This window comes from Branchiostoma belcheri, unplaced genomic scaffold, assembly GCF_001625305.1.
Source record: "Branchiostoma belcheri isolate BF01 breed outbred unplaced genomic scaffold, Haploidv18h27 scaffold31, whole genome shotgun sequence".
In the NCBI taxonomy this organism is placed as follows: Eukaryota; Metazoa; Chordata; class Leptocardii; order Amphioxiformes; family Branchiostomatidae; genus Branchiostoma; species Branchiostoma belcheri.
Genome location: NW_017803921.1, coordinates 2,170,854 through 2,185,675, shown reverse-complemented (window position 1 = coordinate 2,185,675; position 14,822 = coordinate 2,170,854). Strand labels below are relative to the sequence as shown.

Below are 14,822 nucleotides of genomic sequence, written 5' to 3'. Positions count from 1 at the left end.
ATCAAACAAACAAACAAACAAACAAACAAACAAACAAACAAACAAACAAACAAACAAACAAATAAAAGTGCCAGTCGAGTTTCAGTCTCTAAGGATGCATGTATGGTTCGAACTGCAAGTTTCAATTATTTTTCTTTGTCCTTTGTGTGTTGCCTATTTGTTTGCCATCTGTCGGAAAGCTTTAGTGAATTGAGTGGAATAGCAGGTGCATTTTCATCCATCAAAATAGAGGCCACTAAGAGGGTTTATGGGAACGGTTCAAAACTACGAAAACAAGTATGTTATTACCATCATGGTTCGTGTATTGCATTATAGAAAACAGCAGGAGAAAGCATATTGAATCCATTATGTTAATGTTACTTGCTGCTTTGCAAATATTACAGTATGGGCTATGAAGATAAAAGAAAGACTTATCCCGTAAACTACTTTATATCCACAAATTGGAGGTCAGGTCACCGTCTGGACAGACCCACAATGCTAATCTTCAAGCAGATGTAAAGAGGGAAGATCATATCGCTTTGTTATGCCTACAACCCAAGTAAATATTTGGATGGAAGTTTTGCCTAAATGACTAATTTAGAGGGCTGTAGAATCCCGTACTCAGAAAATCTAAACACTACAATCTTCGTAAAACTTTAAATAACAGGAATCTACCACACCAACATCTGCTTGGAGGCTACCCACAATCCCCCGCCCCGCGCATGCCCACTCCCCGGCAGCAAATGTTGGCAATTCAAAAACTCGACCATTTTTCCCGGACGTGTTTGACGATCTTCTGGCGGTTTTCATGACCTTCCGGCGGGTTCCTGGGTCGCGTTTGTGTCCCGATGTAGCCAGAAGAACCCATACAGCATGAAGGAGATGGTTGGCGGGTGCTGCGTTTGCTCAGACGAGCACGGTTGGGCAGAGAACCCGCTGGTGTATTGTGACGGGCACGGGTGTAATGTGGCTGTCCATCAAGGTAAAAAAAAAAGATCGTCCTTTTTTTGTTCCCCCCTCCCCACGTTGTTGTTGTTATACGTGACCTTGGCTTCGTTGTGTTATAAAAACAGTGGTGTATTGTGCTGTGGAAGCTCGTGTGGAGGAATTTGGAGGAGAATATTTAGTTGTTCTGTTTGGCGGGAGCAGGTTTTCACGGTTGGCTGCGAATAATTGGTTCGGTCCTACTCCAGGGAAAATTTTTTCACCATTTTTCGCATTTTCCTGCCCAAATAAACGTATTTCTTCGCAATCTGAAGCCTTCAGATGGCTGAATTTCTTCCCATTGTGTTGGAATTATTACGATGTGGTGTTTACGTAGTGGCTTTTGAGAATCAAAACACTCTGGGACTAGTGTTTACATTTTTGATCAGCTGACATCTATGGATTAGCACATGGTCCATAATAGCCTGTTTGTTTTGCTTGTTGTTTGATCTCATGCCTGTGGTTTCTTTGCAGAATGTCTACAATATGATGTCTGCAAGCAATATTGCTATTGACAGTCATGAAATAAAATTCATCCTGTTTTTTGTCGTTTTTTTTGCAGCGTGTTACGGAATTGTACAAGTTCCAACGGGGTCATGGTTTTGTCGGAAATGCGAATCGCAGGAAAGAGCAGCACGCGTGGTGAGTTTGTCTGTTTTGCTTTTATAATGCAACCGAAATGACCAATTTACCAGCCAACAGTGTTCGTTTTGTGTATTACATAAATTTCACACACAACATCATTGATTAACTACCATGTGCAGATCTTGAGATATAAAGCCCGAAAGTTTAATTGCAGTACCTTAACAAGCTGCCAGGGTGCCCAAAATCTAATTATAAAGGCCTACCTACTTACCAGATATGAAGACAATCCATTTTAAGTGCATGTGTGTTGACACACACGCCCACACTCATGCACACACACACACACACACACACACACACACACACAAATGCACGCACGCACACATACACACACAAACACACACATACACAAAAACAGACACACACACATACACACACACACACACACACACACACACACACAAACTAACTAACAACTAACCTTGATCAATCAGTCGTTTATTGACCAACATAGATTCTTTTATGATATTCAAAGTTTTTACATACATGTACATCTACCTATACAAGGTTTAAACTACACATGCACAAGGTCAAATTTCAAGGCCACTTACTTGTAAACAGTTCTTGTATAGACCATGCCAGTGAGCACATAATAGTAATATGGCAGACACAGAAAGCCGGTGTTGAGTATCCATTGATGAGTACATACAAACCAACAGTAAACAGTCTTTTTCTTCGTCTGTTGTTTAGACCATGCTTTAATTATACATGCCCAGACATGTTTTGTTTATGTGTCAGGGCTTTCCACTTTGACATGTTACCCACCATGCATAACACTGCACACCTGCAGTTTGAACTGTGAAACGGTTTATTCGGTTTATTCATACGTGTCTTTGTGACTTTTGTAATTTCACGTAGATGGTTTTTCTTTTGTATCTAAACAATACTGACAAAAATGACATAATATGACAGGACAAGATAATGTTAATTTATTACTTCTGAGTATGGAAGTTTTGTTTTGGGTGGCTGAGCTATGAGTGGCATAAAGTATCTTTCCCAAGGGCAAAACATTGGGATTCAAACCCAGAACCTCTAGATTTGAAGTCAACAACCCTTGCTCCAAGTCCAAGACCATCATAATAAATGTTAAAATGTACATTAGTCTGTTGTCCCTTTAATTTTTTTTTTGACAGTTTTCATATGTTTAACTTTTCATATCTTCAGAGAGGCTTTGTTACTAGAGCTATGTTCAGGTCCAGACCTGTACCTAAGTATTTTTAATATTTTAAGTATTTAGCCCAACTTGTATTTATTCTGAACAAAGAGAAACGTATATCACATGGCCGTCCCAACTATAGGTGACCTTTACGTAGCTGTGGATAATAAGCACACAATGCATGTACACAATGACGTGCTTGTTTTGTTAGATCAAGCCTTTGTCCCGGGCTTGCCAGTTTGTCCCACGAGCAAAACTTCACCTTGTTATTTCTCTGATCTTAAAGGAGCTCTTAAGTCTGAAGTAGGTACATGTATTATGATTATAACATGTAGTAAATTAGGCCATACAAATTTAATTTGTTAGTTCTTGGATTTGAGAAAAAAAGAAGCAACAGGGCAAAAAAACAGGCCCCAATTGGTACAATAGAATACGAGCCGTGAAGTGAAACAAAGAATTTTAAAAATAATGAATTTTTAAAACAAATAGCTGCATTGATAAACTAGAGTTCAGATCTCATACCTCCATGAAATGTTAAATGCTTTTGTAAATCTTATGCATGGTGATGACCACCTGTAAATGGGTTACATTTACAATCCTGCTCATTAGCAAAATTTTTATGCAAAGTATTTACATGGCCCCTACCTAATAACATGCAACACACTAAATCCTTATCATTTGGCATGGACAAGGTATGATGTAGTTGGTTATATGCAAGATAGAGACTAATTTTCAGGTTTCATACACAAGAGTTCCGCGACCTCATACCTTTGCCAAATCATGTTAACAGTTCAAACTGACTAATTACACATTTTGTCATGGTGATTGTGCAAATCATAAGAACCTCATTTGAATGAATTATATCAGTTGATCATATTTTCCACCCATTGACAGTCATATCATAAGAAGCAAGGGTATTCTAGCATTTTGTCATAAGTCAGCAGACTAATGGGAGAGTTCCACTTGTGGTGTGTAACATGATATCAGTATTACTCCCCCATGTAGACCCTTCCTACATGTATTTTACTTTACTTAAGGCCACACCAATTTAATTTGTTGGTTCTCGGATTCGCCTCTTCGTTTTTTTCTGATTTGCAAAAAAAAAAATTGATTCTTTTCCTGAATCAAGTGAAAAATGCTCATGTTTTGCCCCCCAACAGTTGAGGAAAGTCCTTTTCTTCCTAGTTGTTACAGTTTTCTCATCTATCATTGCAGTGGTTTGATTAAAAGTTCAAAATTCAATGTTTAAATTTTAACCCAGCCTTTTGTGTTGACTTCATGGCTCATTTCGTACCATTTAAGCCTATAATAGGATGCCTAGACCTGTTTTTATTTTTATTTTTTTTCGCCCTGTCGCTTCATATTTTTTCTGAAAAAATCCGAGAACCAACAAATTAAATTGGTGTGGCCTAAGCATGAATATTTTCCGCACAAATGCTAGAGATAGCATGTCAAGATGGCTAATTGTTGAAAACATAACAAGACAATTTTCACCATGGACAGACTTTCTATATTTATATTTTCTGCTGTTATAGCTTCCTTCCTAAGTCAGATTTCATGATTTATGAAGGGTCACAGGGTAAAATAAACACCCCTGGGTTGGTTGAAAGACAGTGTAGGGGGCTAAACCACAGCATAAGGGGCCCAAATCACAGTGTAGGGGGCCCCTACGTTCAAACAGCGTAGTGAGAACTCTGAACATGTTGTTTGTTTGTTTCAGAAATGCGAGCTGTGTCCTCACAGAGAGGGAGCACTCAAGAGAACAGACACATCAGGTAAGTCTTGGATTTATACTTCTTTCCTGAAAAAAATGAGAGAAAAATATACATACCAGGATAAGATTAAAGGGGAGGTCCAATACTTTCAGTTTTGGGGCCTTTCTACCCAAAATCCTATTTGTAAATGGTGATTTATTGGTTTCTGCCAACCCCGCACATATTTGCCGTGATATCTGACCCGCTCGATGTTTCGCGGCTAGCGCCAGATTGTCCGCTAGGCGGCGCTGCGACTGGATCTGTGACGTAAAAGGTTTCATTGGAACAGAGTTAGTACACAAGAAGAGCTTCCACTGGCGGGTGTGTTCAGACCATTTCGAGCCTGGATGCTTCACGCGAACGTCAGTCTCAATTCCTTTCTGTTGGGCATATGGGCGGTCGATATGAATAAATCCGTCAAAGGGTCGAGTAAGTTGCAATGTAAACAAACTGCGGTATTCGCGGTACCGACCTGTTAGATACAGGCTCCTGCACGCCCTGCCGGATCAGATCCCACCGAAAAATCAGCAACGTTCGGAGGTTTGCCGGGTGCAGAATCACATCGAAGTCAGGGTGGTTTCTAATGCATGGGTGGTCTGTACCGACGTTCTTTTCAGTGTCTGTCAGCTCTGGCAGGTCGTGACAACAAACACTCTCCCGTACAGAGGGCATTTCCAGGCAGTTTCTATTGTCTTCGTTTCCACACCAGCACCAATCCCGGTTCTCCAACCCTCTGTCTCCACATCACCTCCATCCCAAACGTTCTCATCGCCTGGATCGGGGTCAGAGTCACCACTACTGTCCGTCTGTGGCTAAAAACGGAAGGGTTGCACGCCCGCCATTGTTGTTTACGTTAGTAGCAGAATGAAACCTTTTACGTCACAGATCCAGTCGCAGCGCCGCCTAGCGGACAATCTGGCGCTAGCCGCGAAACATCGAGCGGGTCAGATATCACGGCAAATATGTGCGGGGTTGGCAGAAACCAGTAAATCACCATTTACAAATAGGATTTTGGGTAGAAAGGCCCCAAAACTGAAAGTATTGGACCTCCCCTTTAAGGATCAAACCTACAATATGCTCATTTTTTGGTTCATTCCAACAGTTGGATTTTTGCCTTGGAAGTTCTTTTTCAATATAATATATTCTTTGAAACTTTTACCAGCCTGGTAATATATATATGTTGACTTTGTGGCTCCTTTGGTGCCATTTGAGTCTATCACAGGATGCCTGTTTCATTTTTTATTTTGCCAGCATGATTTCGAAAAAAAAAGTTTCATTTCTTTGCCATTGTTTGCTGTTCTCTGATACAGTTGTTGTCACCAAAACACCCGGTAAAGCATCGAAAGACAAAAAGGACGCGTCCAACACAGAGATAACCTGGATCAAGGCTTCGAGTATGGACATGTTTAGTACACGCAAATACTGGTGGTGGATGTTGTATAGTACATTAAGTAGAGTGGATTCATTCCTCAAGTTAACCGACATCTAGCACACTGCAGTCGTCCCTCAGTAAGACTAAGACATCTGGAGCCGCATAGTTCCCGTTGTTCAGTACTGAAATCCTAAGAAACAGTTCTAAAGGTGTTGCTTGTTTTCGGTGGCTGTTTTCGCTTGTCAGCAGTTATTTTAATGCAGTAGAGGGGAAATGGTGTAACCACAGACTGACAGGAAGGTCAAATAAGGTCAAATGGTTTATAGGAGGGAAATAAGGGGCACTTTAGACTGACGACGGTTCGATAGTCGTACGAATGTTTATCGTCAAGATGTTGCCGGCGACGGTATTTTACCACCGTCTAAAGACGATCAAAATAGTCGCACGACGGTAATCCTCGAATCGTCGTCACTACCACCTCGGACCCTATCGTGCGATCCTTCAGCGGGGGGTCCGAGCAGGATTTTCCACCGTCTAAAGCGAACCGTCGCTGGCGAAGGAAGTGGGAGGTCATTGGCCTTATGCAAATAAGCCTGCAAGCGTTATTTCATGTCCAAGCACATCGCCTGTATCATTAAATGTCGTCAAAACCAAAGACTTTATAATTGTATCGTCATACGTGTCTAGTACAATCCCCTGCCACCAATCGCTACTTCTCCAGTATGAACCGATCCACATTTCCCGGCCAATGTAGCCAGGCCGACGGCAGCACCGAACGCCTGGTTCAAACCCGGAGTATTGCCCCGCTCGGTACATGTGCCTCATACCCCGTCTTGGCTGGGCACAAACTCGGCGTCTTGTCAACAGGACAACGAGTTAAAAGCAGAATAAAAACAATCTGCTGCAGCATGCCGAAAAAGGGGTTCTCTCGCCATTTTGAATTGGCGCGCGGCGTGCCATCCTGCGCTGCGGGCGTCCGCCACACTTTATGGTCATGTGTCTAAAGCCAGCCGTCGCCCACAACGATTGTCGTCCGATCGTATACCGTCGTCAGTCTAAAGTCGGCCTAAGTCTCATTTATTGTCTTCAATTTCCTGCTACATGCATGGTTGTTGCCTTATGGGAGCCAGTGGGAAAATGCATGCTGTAAATCGCTTTGTCTTCACGTTTGCAATATTTCATATCCTCAAGGAAAATGGGCCTGTTCACGGAACTTATTCTTCACCATGGTGCCAAGTGCAGGAAGAAGATGAAACGCAAATGATTTGATTTCATGACAGAAAAGTGAACATGACAACAGTGAACAGTACCCTGAAAAAATCATGGATTACAGTAAACATGTACAGCCTTTTTATGTGCAGAATCAGCAAGAAATTCACACTGACTGTAAACACAGAGGTGTGGAATCTCTGATTTCTTGTTGTGACTATATTCATGTTTGTTGTTTCCCTGCAGGCTGGGCCCATGTGATCTGTGCTCTGTACATCCCAGAGGTCCAGTTTGGAAATGTTGCCACCATGGAACCTATCATCCTAACTATGGTGCCAAACGACAGGTTTAACAAGGTACGACTTAGAGAAAATTATCTTGTTTTTAAAGTAAGAATATGTAAATCCTCATGCAAATTTGCCATGCAGGACTCGAAATACTGGGTGCATATGCGCCTTAAAGTGCAGGTAAGATTGGAGCTGTACAGGTATTTCTCATGTGTACCTGCACATAACCTGCACTGGGCCCACTTTAGGTCCTATCTGATGGACATCCCTAACCATAGCTAGTAGGTACTCATTTTCACCAGTCCAGTGAGGAAATAGGTGTAAAGCGTCTTTGGGCACAACACTGGAGCCTGCTAGGGATTCGAACCCAGAACCTTTGAATTCTGACTCTACAACCTTAACCACAAGACTACCATGCCTCCTCCCAACACATGTTGTTGGTATTGTTTACAGATATGTTACATCTGCGAGGAGTCTGGACGAGAGAGCAAAGCGAGTTCAGGCGCGTGTATGACATGTAACAAGAACGGGTGTCGACAGTCCTTCCATGTTACATGGTAAGTTTTTCTTGTTGTTTATTCACTTTTAAAGTAATAAAGTTCAACATGATTTCTGTGTCTGAGCACAATTTTTCTAGTACTGACTGACAGTTGAGTTGGCTACGTCCAAAGCTCATATTTTCAATGAATTATGTGTACTTAATTACAATTCACATTGTATGACACTTGTTTTTTAGAACATGTTGGAAAACAACTCTAGAATCATGTATGCATGCCAGATAAAAATTTTATGTCCCTTACTAGCGGTCAACTTCCCAAAAAAGGCTTATGTTGGCAAGTTTCTGCTAGGATTGGTCGGATAACCATAAATGCATTTTTCCTAGGCCTAGTTACCAACTTCTTACTGGACTCAACATTCTATGCAAGCTGTAGTCACTTTTTTGACAAAGAAAAATGAAGAACGGATATGACTTTACTGTTAGAAACCTGATCTTCCTTCCTCCCAACATGATTACAGGTTTGGAACTCCAACAGGGTCTGTCTTAGTCTTATTTAGTTATTAACCCAAATGTGGGGCCTCTGACTTGACAACTCTATTCACCATGATGGATTTGTCCATTGTGATGCCTAGAGCACTGGCTTCTTTTGACTTCATTGTCTCTGTTGGAACCAAGACAGCAAAAATAGTCTTAAAGGGAATAGAGTTTCTCTTAGTTTGATCCTTGTAAAATTTTCTTGTAAAGAATTGTCACTGCAAATGTTAAGAAAAAATTGTATGCTTTTTACTTCCTAATGTTTAAGGCTAAAGTATATGTTTTGTAGACTTTTTACGCTTGTCAGTTCCGATAAACCATCATGATGTGCTATACCCTAACACAAAAACTCAATTTGCATACACTACAATGACGTAATGATAAGCATTCAATATTGTATACTCGTTTCTAAGCATTCAAGTTTTTCATTATATGTCCTCATTTGATTGATGTTTATGGAACTCCTACGTTTTTTGTCTTTTTCGAAGTATTGGTTCATATTACAAACCCCCCAGGCTACCCCAAAATATCGAAAAGAACAGTATGAAACTGTTGTCTGCTATTACAAATTATTCGCTTACTTAAAACTCTCCAAAACTTCCTAACAATGTGTACTACCATTCACTCAAACCCAGTATAAGTATACAGTGTGTTTTGTAAGAAATTTTGTTAGAAGCCCTTTTTGTTCTTCTTTAGATCTGATCTCTTCCAAAGTTTGTTGTATCGAATGTCACAAGTGACAAGTTGCATAATTAATCATGTAGATAAAGAACAACAAGGAAAGGGGGAGGGGGCTTCAGTAGCCATCTGTCATCACAAGATAAGATCTGTGGAAATCAATGCTTTTCAGTTGCCAGGATGATTATGGATGTGAGAAAGATTGATAACCAGTCTTTATGCTTTGTTAGTCTCAGGTTTTGTACTTTAAGATGTGAATCTTACATCTGTAATTGTCTAGTTAGACTTTTTAAGTGCTTTAAGAAATTTGAGAAGTGACATTTGAAAAGTGATTTTCTCAGTTTTGAGAAGCAAAAACTTTTGTTTTACCCTTGATTTCAACATATCTTTTTCCCCTTTTTCGACAATGGATTAAGATGGTTGTAAATCAAGTGTAAAAAGAGCTGTCAAATGTATGGCTTTCTTAAAGAGGGTTTGTTACTGTACACTTACATTATTAGTTTGCATATTTTTGTGGCGGCCTTTCGCCTCAAACTCGTAAAAAGGCAAATACTTCAATTGTGTAACTGTTGTTTATGGTCATTTAAACCAAGAACTCTTCTTTATTACACTTTTAAGTGCTACAAAGTACATGGCTAGCTATTCTATCAAATGTTGATTGAGAGCCTGCGTTTTCTGTGATAGTAACTGAAGGCTGTCCTGTCAGAGGTTGATTGAGTGCCTGTTATTTTGGGCTTACCCTGCTATTGTATAGGCTGTAGGAGTGACAAGCGTACTGTAGAAAGTGTCTGACTACTTGGGAAAGGAAATAATGGATTTTACACTCCTGTGATTCTGTCAGGTCAGACTGAAATTAGGATATACAGCAAATACAGGAGTGACTGTGATGGAACTGTGATGATTGGGAAAAGAATGGAGGAAAGATCCATTTTAAGTGTTAAATTGAAAGTAAATTTTGTGGGGTCAAATGTCCGAGTGGTTAAAGTGAGTGGACACAAGACAGAGATTTCACAGGTTTGATCCCTTGCATGCATGGCTTGACATTGTGTCCTGGGGAAAGGCACTTTACATGACTTTCCTCACCCAACCCAGGTGCAAAATGGGTACCTGACTTTGGTTGGGGAGGTAAGAGGCAGTGGAAGGATAGGCCCTGGACACTATTTTATCCTTTGCCATAAACTGTTCTGTTAACAGAAAGAAAGATCTTGTGCATCAGGCATGGAAGGCTTGAAAAAAAGATACAGAAAAGTAAACAGTGCAATATGCACAACCAAATGAGAATCATTTTGCTGTAAATTCTTTCATGAAATTTTTTAGGAAAAGTTTATGGTGTAGATGAGCATGGCTCAAAACAAGAGAACCTTGAAACAGTGTAAAACAGCCCTACTCAATTCAGTCTACAAAGACCAACCACCACTGATGCAGTACTGGTAGCTGTGTTAGGGGGAGCCCATGTGCTGTACATTTGTGAAATGATATGATAACTTGTACTTGTTATGAGATGCCACTCTCTTGGCAGAAGTCTGAAATATCCAGTTTGTTGGTAAAATTGTCTGATTTTGTGTTCTCTCCAGTGCTCAGATGGGAGGTCTTCTCTGTGAAGAGCAGGGGAACTACCAGAATGTGAAATACTGTGGCTACTGCTCACATCACTACTCCAAACTGGTGAAAAATGTAAGTAGATGGACAAACCTGTACCTGTATGTTATACCGGCCCCTCCTATAAAATCACTTGTTCATTTCTGTACTTTAGACAGTTGCATGTTGTTTTTTTAGGTTACTTCCCTTTTTACTAGCCAGCAATTGCAGAATAAATGTTCTGTGACTAAAATTGGATTTATGTGACACACAAGTTTATATATTGGGGCAAAAATTCGACTAAAAAACAACAAAACACACCGTTCAAATGTGTATGTGACTATGTTTGTTTTTGACTATCATACAGGTAGGTTAGAGTATCTGATATTATTGTTATAACCATCATCACTTTACCAATGCACATCCATACGTTTTTTTTTTTGCTTCAATTTGTCGGCAATACAGATAACCAGATATATACAATAGTCCTTTTTGTGTTTTCAATTTAATATGTTGAAATGGTTTACAAACTTTAAATGAACATACATGTGTGTGGAGAACCAATGTATTGCTGGGACAACCGCATTTTCTAATTCATTGGCAAGAGGATTTTCCTCTAGAAAAGAAACAAACAGGACTAAACGAATGTAAAATTGGTGCTTGGCTCTCTGTCTCTTACTACCTTACTCCTGCTTGGCAAGCTCTTTTTTGGCGACGCCTTGTGGGCGAAGCCTTTTCTCCTGGTGCAAATTGGGCTTCCAAAGTGTGCTGTGTAGTGCAGATTTGGGCCGTGGTTTAAAATGTGGCCCTCTGTTGTCCCATGCAGGAACTTGGTTTTCTACAAGGTCCAGTCGATCCACAACAGCCAGTGAGTATGCCTGACTCAGATACTGTAAATTGTAAAGCTTTTGCGGTGGTTTTATATAGTAGAGTGGATTCATTCCTCAAGCTAACAGACCTCTATCACACCGCAGTTGTCCCTCAGTAAGACATCTCTTCACATCCAATGTATTACCACTGTACTACAGATTGTCTCAAATGCAAATGTAAGACACTGCAAAAAAAACTCCATTATTTTCCTCTTACAGTGGAATAAAACCACTGCAAAAGTAATTGAATATACATTAACGACCTTGTTCTTCTTGTTTGCGGTTTTACAGAAGAAAGATTCCAACATCAAGCCCATCCCAGCGTTTAGATACCAGCTGTCGGACTCCTACACATCCCCGGACCGCCCCACCCCGGCGCCGTCAAAACCCCAGCAGAGACATAAAAAAGCCGACCGTGAGAAAACGGTGAAACCCAAGAAGTTAAAAGTGGCGGAGACGGCCACGACGTCGGCCCCGGACACCCCTCCTAGCTCCAGCCCGGCAGGGATGAACAGTATGTTTAGCAGCTCGCTCAGGAGCTTGGAAGAAACTACGCAGAAGTTCACGAGCGCGAACTTTATCGAGAGTCCCGGACCTCCCCAGCTGACGCCCATCCAGCCGAACTACGAAGGCCCGCCGGTTGTGCTGAAGAAAAAGCCTGGGAGAAAACCGAACAGCGCAAAAAACGCGAACCAGAACCACAATCAGGACAAAAACTCGGAAAGCTCCATCACGTCCGCGTCAGAATTCCACGGGTTCACCCCCATGGACACGAGTCAGGATTCCGACAAGCAGTCGCGGACGTCGGACGACAATAACTCCAAGCCTCCCACGCCGCAGCCCCGGCCGCCATCTTTGACATCAAACCACTCCAGCGCGTCGGGTCCCTCAGAGCCGGCCAATCAGAGAGTGGCTACGCCCGTCTCCGTGGCAGCGACCACGGTTTCTGTGACGACCACGTCAGCCATATCAACCACGCTGTCGAAATCGGCCGTTTCCCCACACCAGGCGTACGAGAGCAGTTTCCAGGACTTTATCAAATCCAAATACGGCACGGCCGCCTCCAACTTGGGCTCTCCCTCCAGCACCACCACAGCGGTCGCTACAGCAACAACGACAACAACAACGGCCGCGTCACTAACACCAGAAATCTCCGCCACGATCACCTCCCAGGCTGTCAAGCGGCCGCGGGCCGCCAAGTCAGGCGACAAACCCGAGAAGAAAAAGCACAGAATAAGCAAGAAGAAGCACGACGGTCCCGGGAGACCCCCCAAGACGAAAACAGTGAAAGAGCTGGTGACCATGCAGCAACAGGCAGTGGAGAACGCGCAGCGGGCGCTGCAGAGCCCCACGGGCATCCAGAGCGGGTACTCCAACCGGGACAACGTGACCACTATGTACGCCAGCGCGCTGGGACAGCAGAACGGCCCGCTGTCCCAGGTTTCACCCACGCAGTCTACCTCATCCAACACCTCTCCCCGTATCCCCTCAGGTAGGGACCGTCTCATAGATTCTACCTCATCCAACACCTCTCCCCATATCCCCTCAGGTAGGGACTGTCTCATAGGTTCTACCTCATCCAACACCTCTCCCCATATCCCCTCAGGTAGGGACCATCTCATAGGTTCTACCTCATCCAACCTCATCCAACACCAGTTTTACACAGTATATAAAAGCTCTGTAGACTGTAAGGTTTGAAGTATTCACCCTGGGATGGACACCAACTCTTTAGATAAGAGTGTTGGGTTCTTTGCTTGAGGGGTGGCACTCCTCAAACACCTCCGACATAATGTCCAATCCAAGTGGACCCAAATATCTATGTTCAAATTTCCAATATTTGGAGAAATTTAACATTGGCACAATTGCTGCCAACTTTACTTACAGTGCCAGGACCCAGAGAGGTGGAAGTTCAAACAGATGGCCAAATCCGGTTCTCGTACATACCCCTCGACGGTCCGTCTCAGACAGATGAGCGTTTCTTAAGTTGTCATACTATAGAGACTTTTCTGTTGGTGACGGTTTCTGCCCTATATTTTAGTGAAATCCCTTGCAGTTTCAGTGTATTTATGTGCACATCAGACTTTCTTGGATTAAGGTCAGATTGAAACTTGTAATGGGGTTTATAAGGAGAAACATTCTGAAAACTTTGCAGTTGGAAGTGGTGCTGGTTGTATGAGGGTCATAAGTCTGTGCACGCCAGCAAGCCAGTGGAACTTTGTATAACCCATGTGTTAACGCATTTAAATGAGCTTTATAACAGTTACTGTTCTTATTTCTAATTGTATATTGTCCAGTTACCAAGGCTAACCCTTTAAAATAGCCTCTGGCAAGTCCTGGCTGTACACGTAACAGTATGTCATTTTATACAGCCTAGTAAATAAATGAAATAAAACTTCTTACTAAACCTACTAAAAATAAAATGTGGTACCTTCAAATATTGATTTTGAAAAGAAACATTGTTATAAGTATTTGCCGTCTTCGGTTTTTCCCTACTCAGGCGGTTTGCTGAGCCAGATGCAAGCGAGGGACACGCGCCCTGCCCACCCCTACCAACTCAACATGAACCATGCCACTTTCTCCAGTGAACTGCTCAGAAGAAGAGGTGATTTTGTCACATGTATTGGTAGTACTGGTTCTTCCTCTGAGGAATCACCAAAAACATTACTTTATAATGGCTACTGTAAAGTGTTCTAGTTAGCCTGAATTTTTTCTGTCATCTCAATTTTGACCTAAGGGACTGTACGATATTTACCGGGGGGGGAGGGCTGGTGCACTGGGGGGGAGGGCCATTGAAAAATATTTTGGCCTGGGGGGAGGGCCATGGAAAAAAATTTTGAGCCGGGGGGAGGGCCATCGAAAAAAAAATCGGCCTGGGGGGGGAGGGCCACCGAAAAACTTTTGTAAAATATGGCGTCGCGTTGTACCGAATTACAAGAAATACGCCGTAAATTCCCGAATATAGGACGCACTTTTTACATTTTTCAAAATCCCAGAAGTGTCTCGGGCCGTCGCCAAAGTCGCGGTGCGTACTTTATTTGAGTTTTCCGCCGACAAATCCGTGGACGACCCAGGAATATAGCGGAACACCAGCACGGTGAGCTTGGAACATCGATCGTCCATAGCATGTTTTGATAAAAATATTGACGAGTGGAAATAAAGTTAAACTTCAATAAATGAACATATTTCCTGTGACTATCGTCGATATTGACACCAAGTTGCGGTAAAAGAAGAAGTCAAGTCACCCACGGTAAGAAAATGTAGGTCTCTGGCAATGACGC

The 14,822-nt window shown here is 42.2% G+C and overlaps 1 protein-coding gene across 6 annotated transcripts in view; it reads left to right on the top strand.

The window, feature by feature from the left end:
- The first annotated feature begins 699 nt into the window (after nt 1-699).
- LOC109474532 (protein AF-10-like) overlaps nt 700-14,822 on the top strand; it is a 22,558-nt gene continuing 8,435 nt past the window's right edge. For 2 of the 6 annotated variants that reach the window (XM_019774846.1, XM_019774843.1), the window contains exons 1-11: nt 700-961; nt 1,526-1,605; nt 4,485-4,539; nt 5,829-5,912; nt 7,346-7,455; nt 7,840-7,943; nt 10,672-10,771; nt 11,502-11,543; nt 11,836-13,036; nt 13,429-13,497; nt 14,042-14,146. In XM_019774846.1, coding sequence (XP_019630405.1) covers nt 853-961; nt 1,526-1,605; nt 4,485-4,539; nt 5,829-5,912; nt 7,346-7,455; nt 7,840-7,943; nt 10,672-10,771; nt 11,502-11,543; nt 11,836-13,036; nt 13,429-13,497; nt 14,042-14,146 — 2,059 coding nt within the window. In that variant the 5' untranslated portion in view covers nt 700-852. The remainder of the gene's footprint in view (nt 962-1,525; nt 1,606-4,484; nt 4,540-5,828; nt 5,913-7,345; nt 7,456-7,839; nt 7,944-10,671; nt 10,772-11,501; nt 11,544-11,835; nt 13,037-13,428; nt 13,498-14,041; nt 14,147-14,822) is intronic. The other 4 variants (XM_019774844.1, XM_019774849.1, XM_019774847.1 and 1 more) reach the window with 4 other exon arrangements.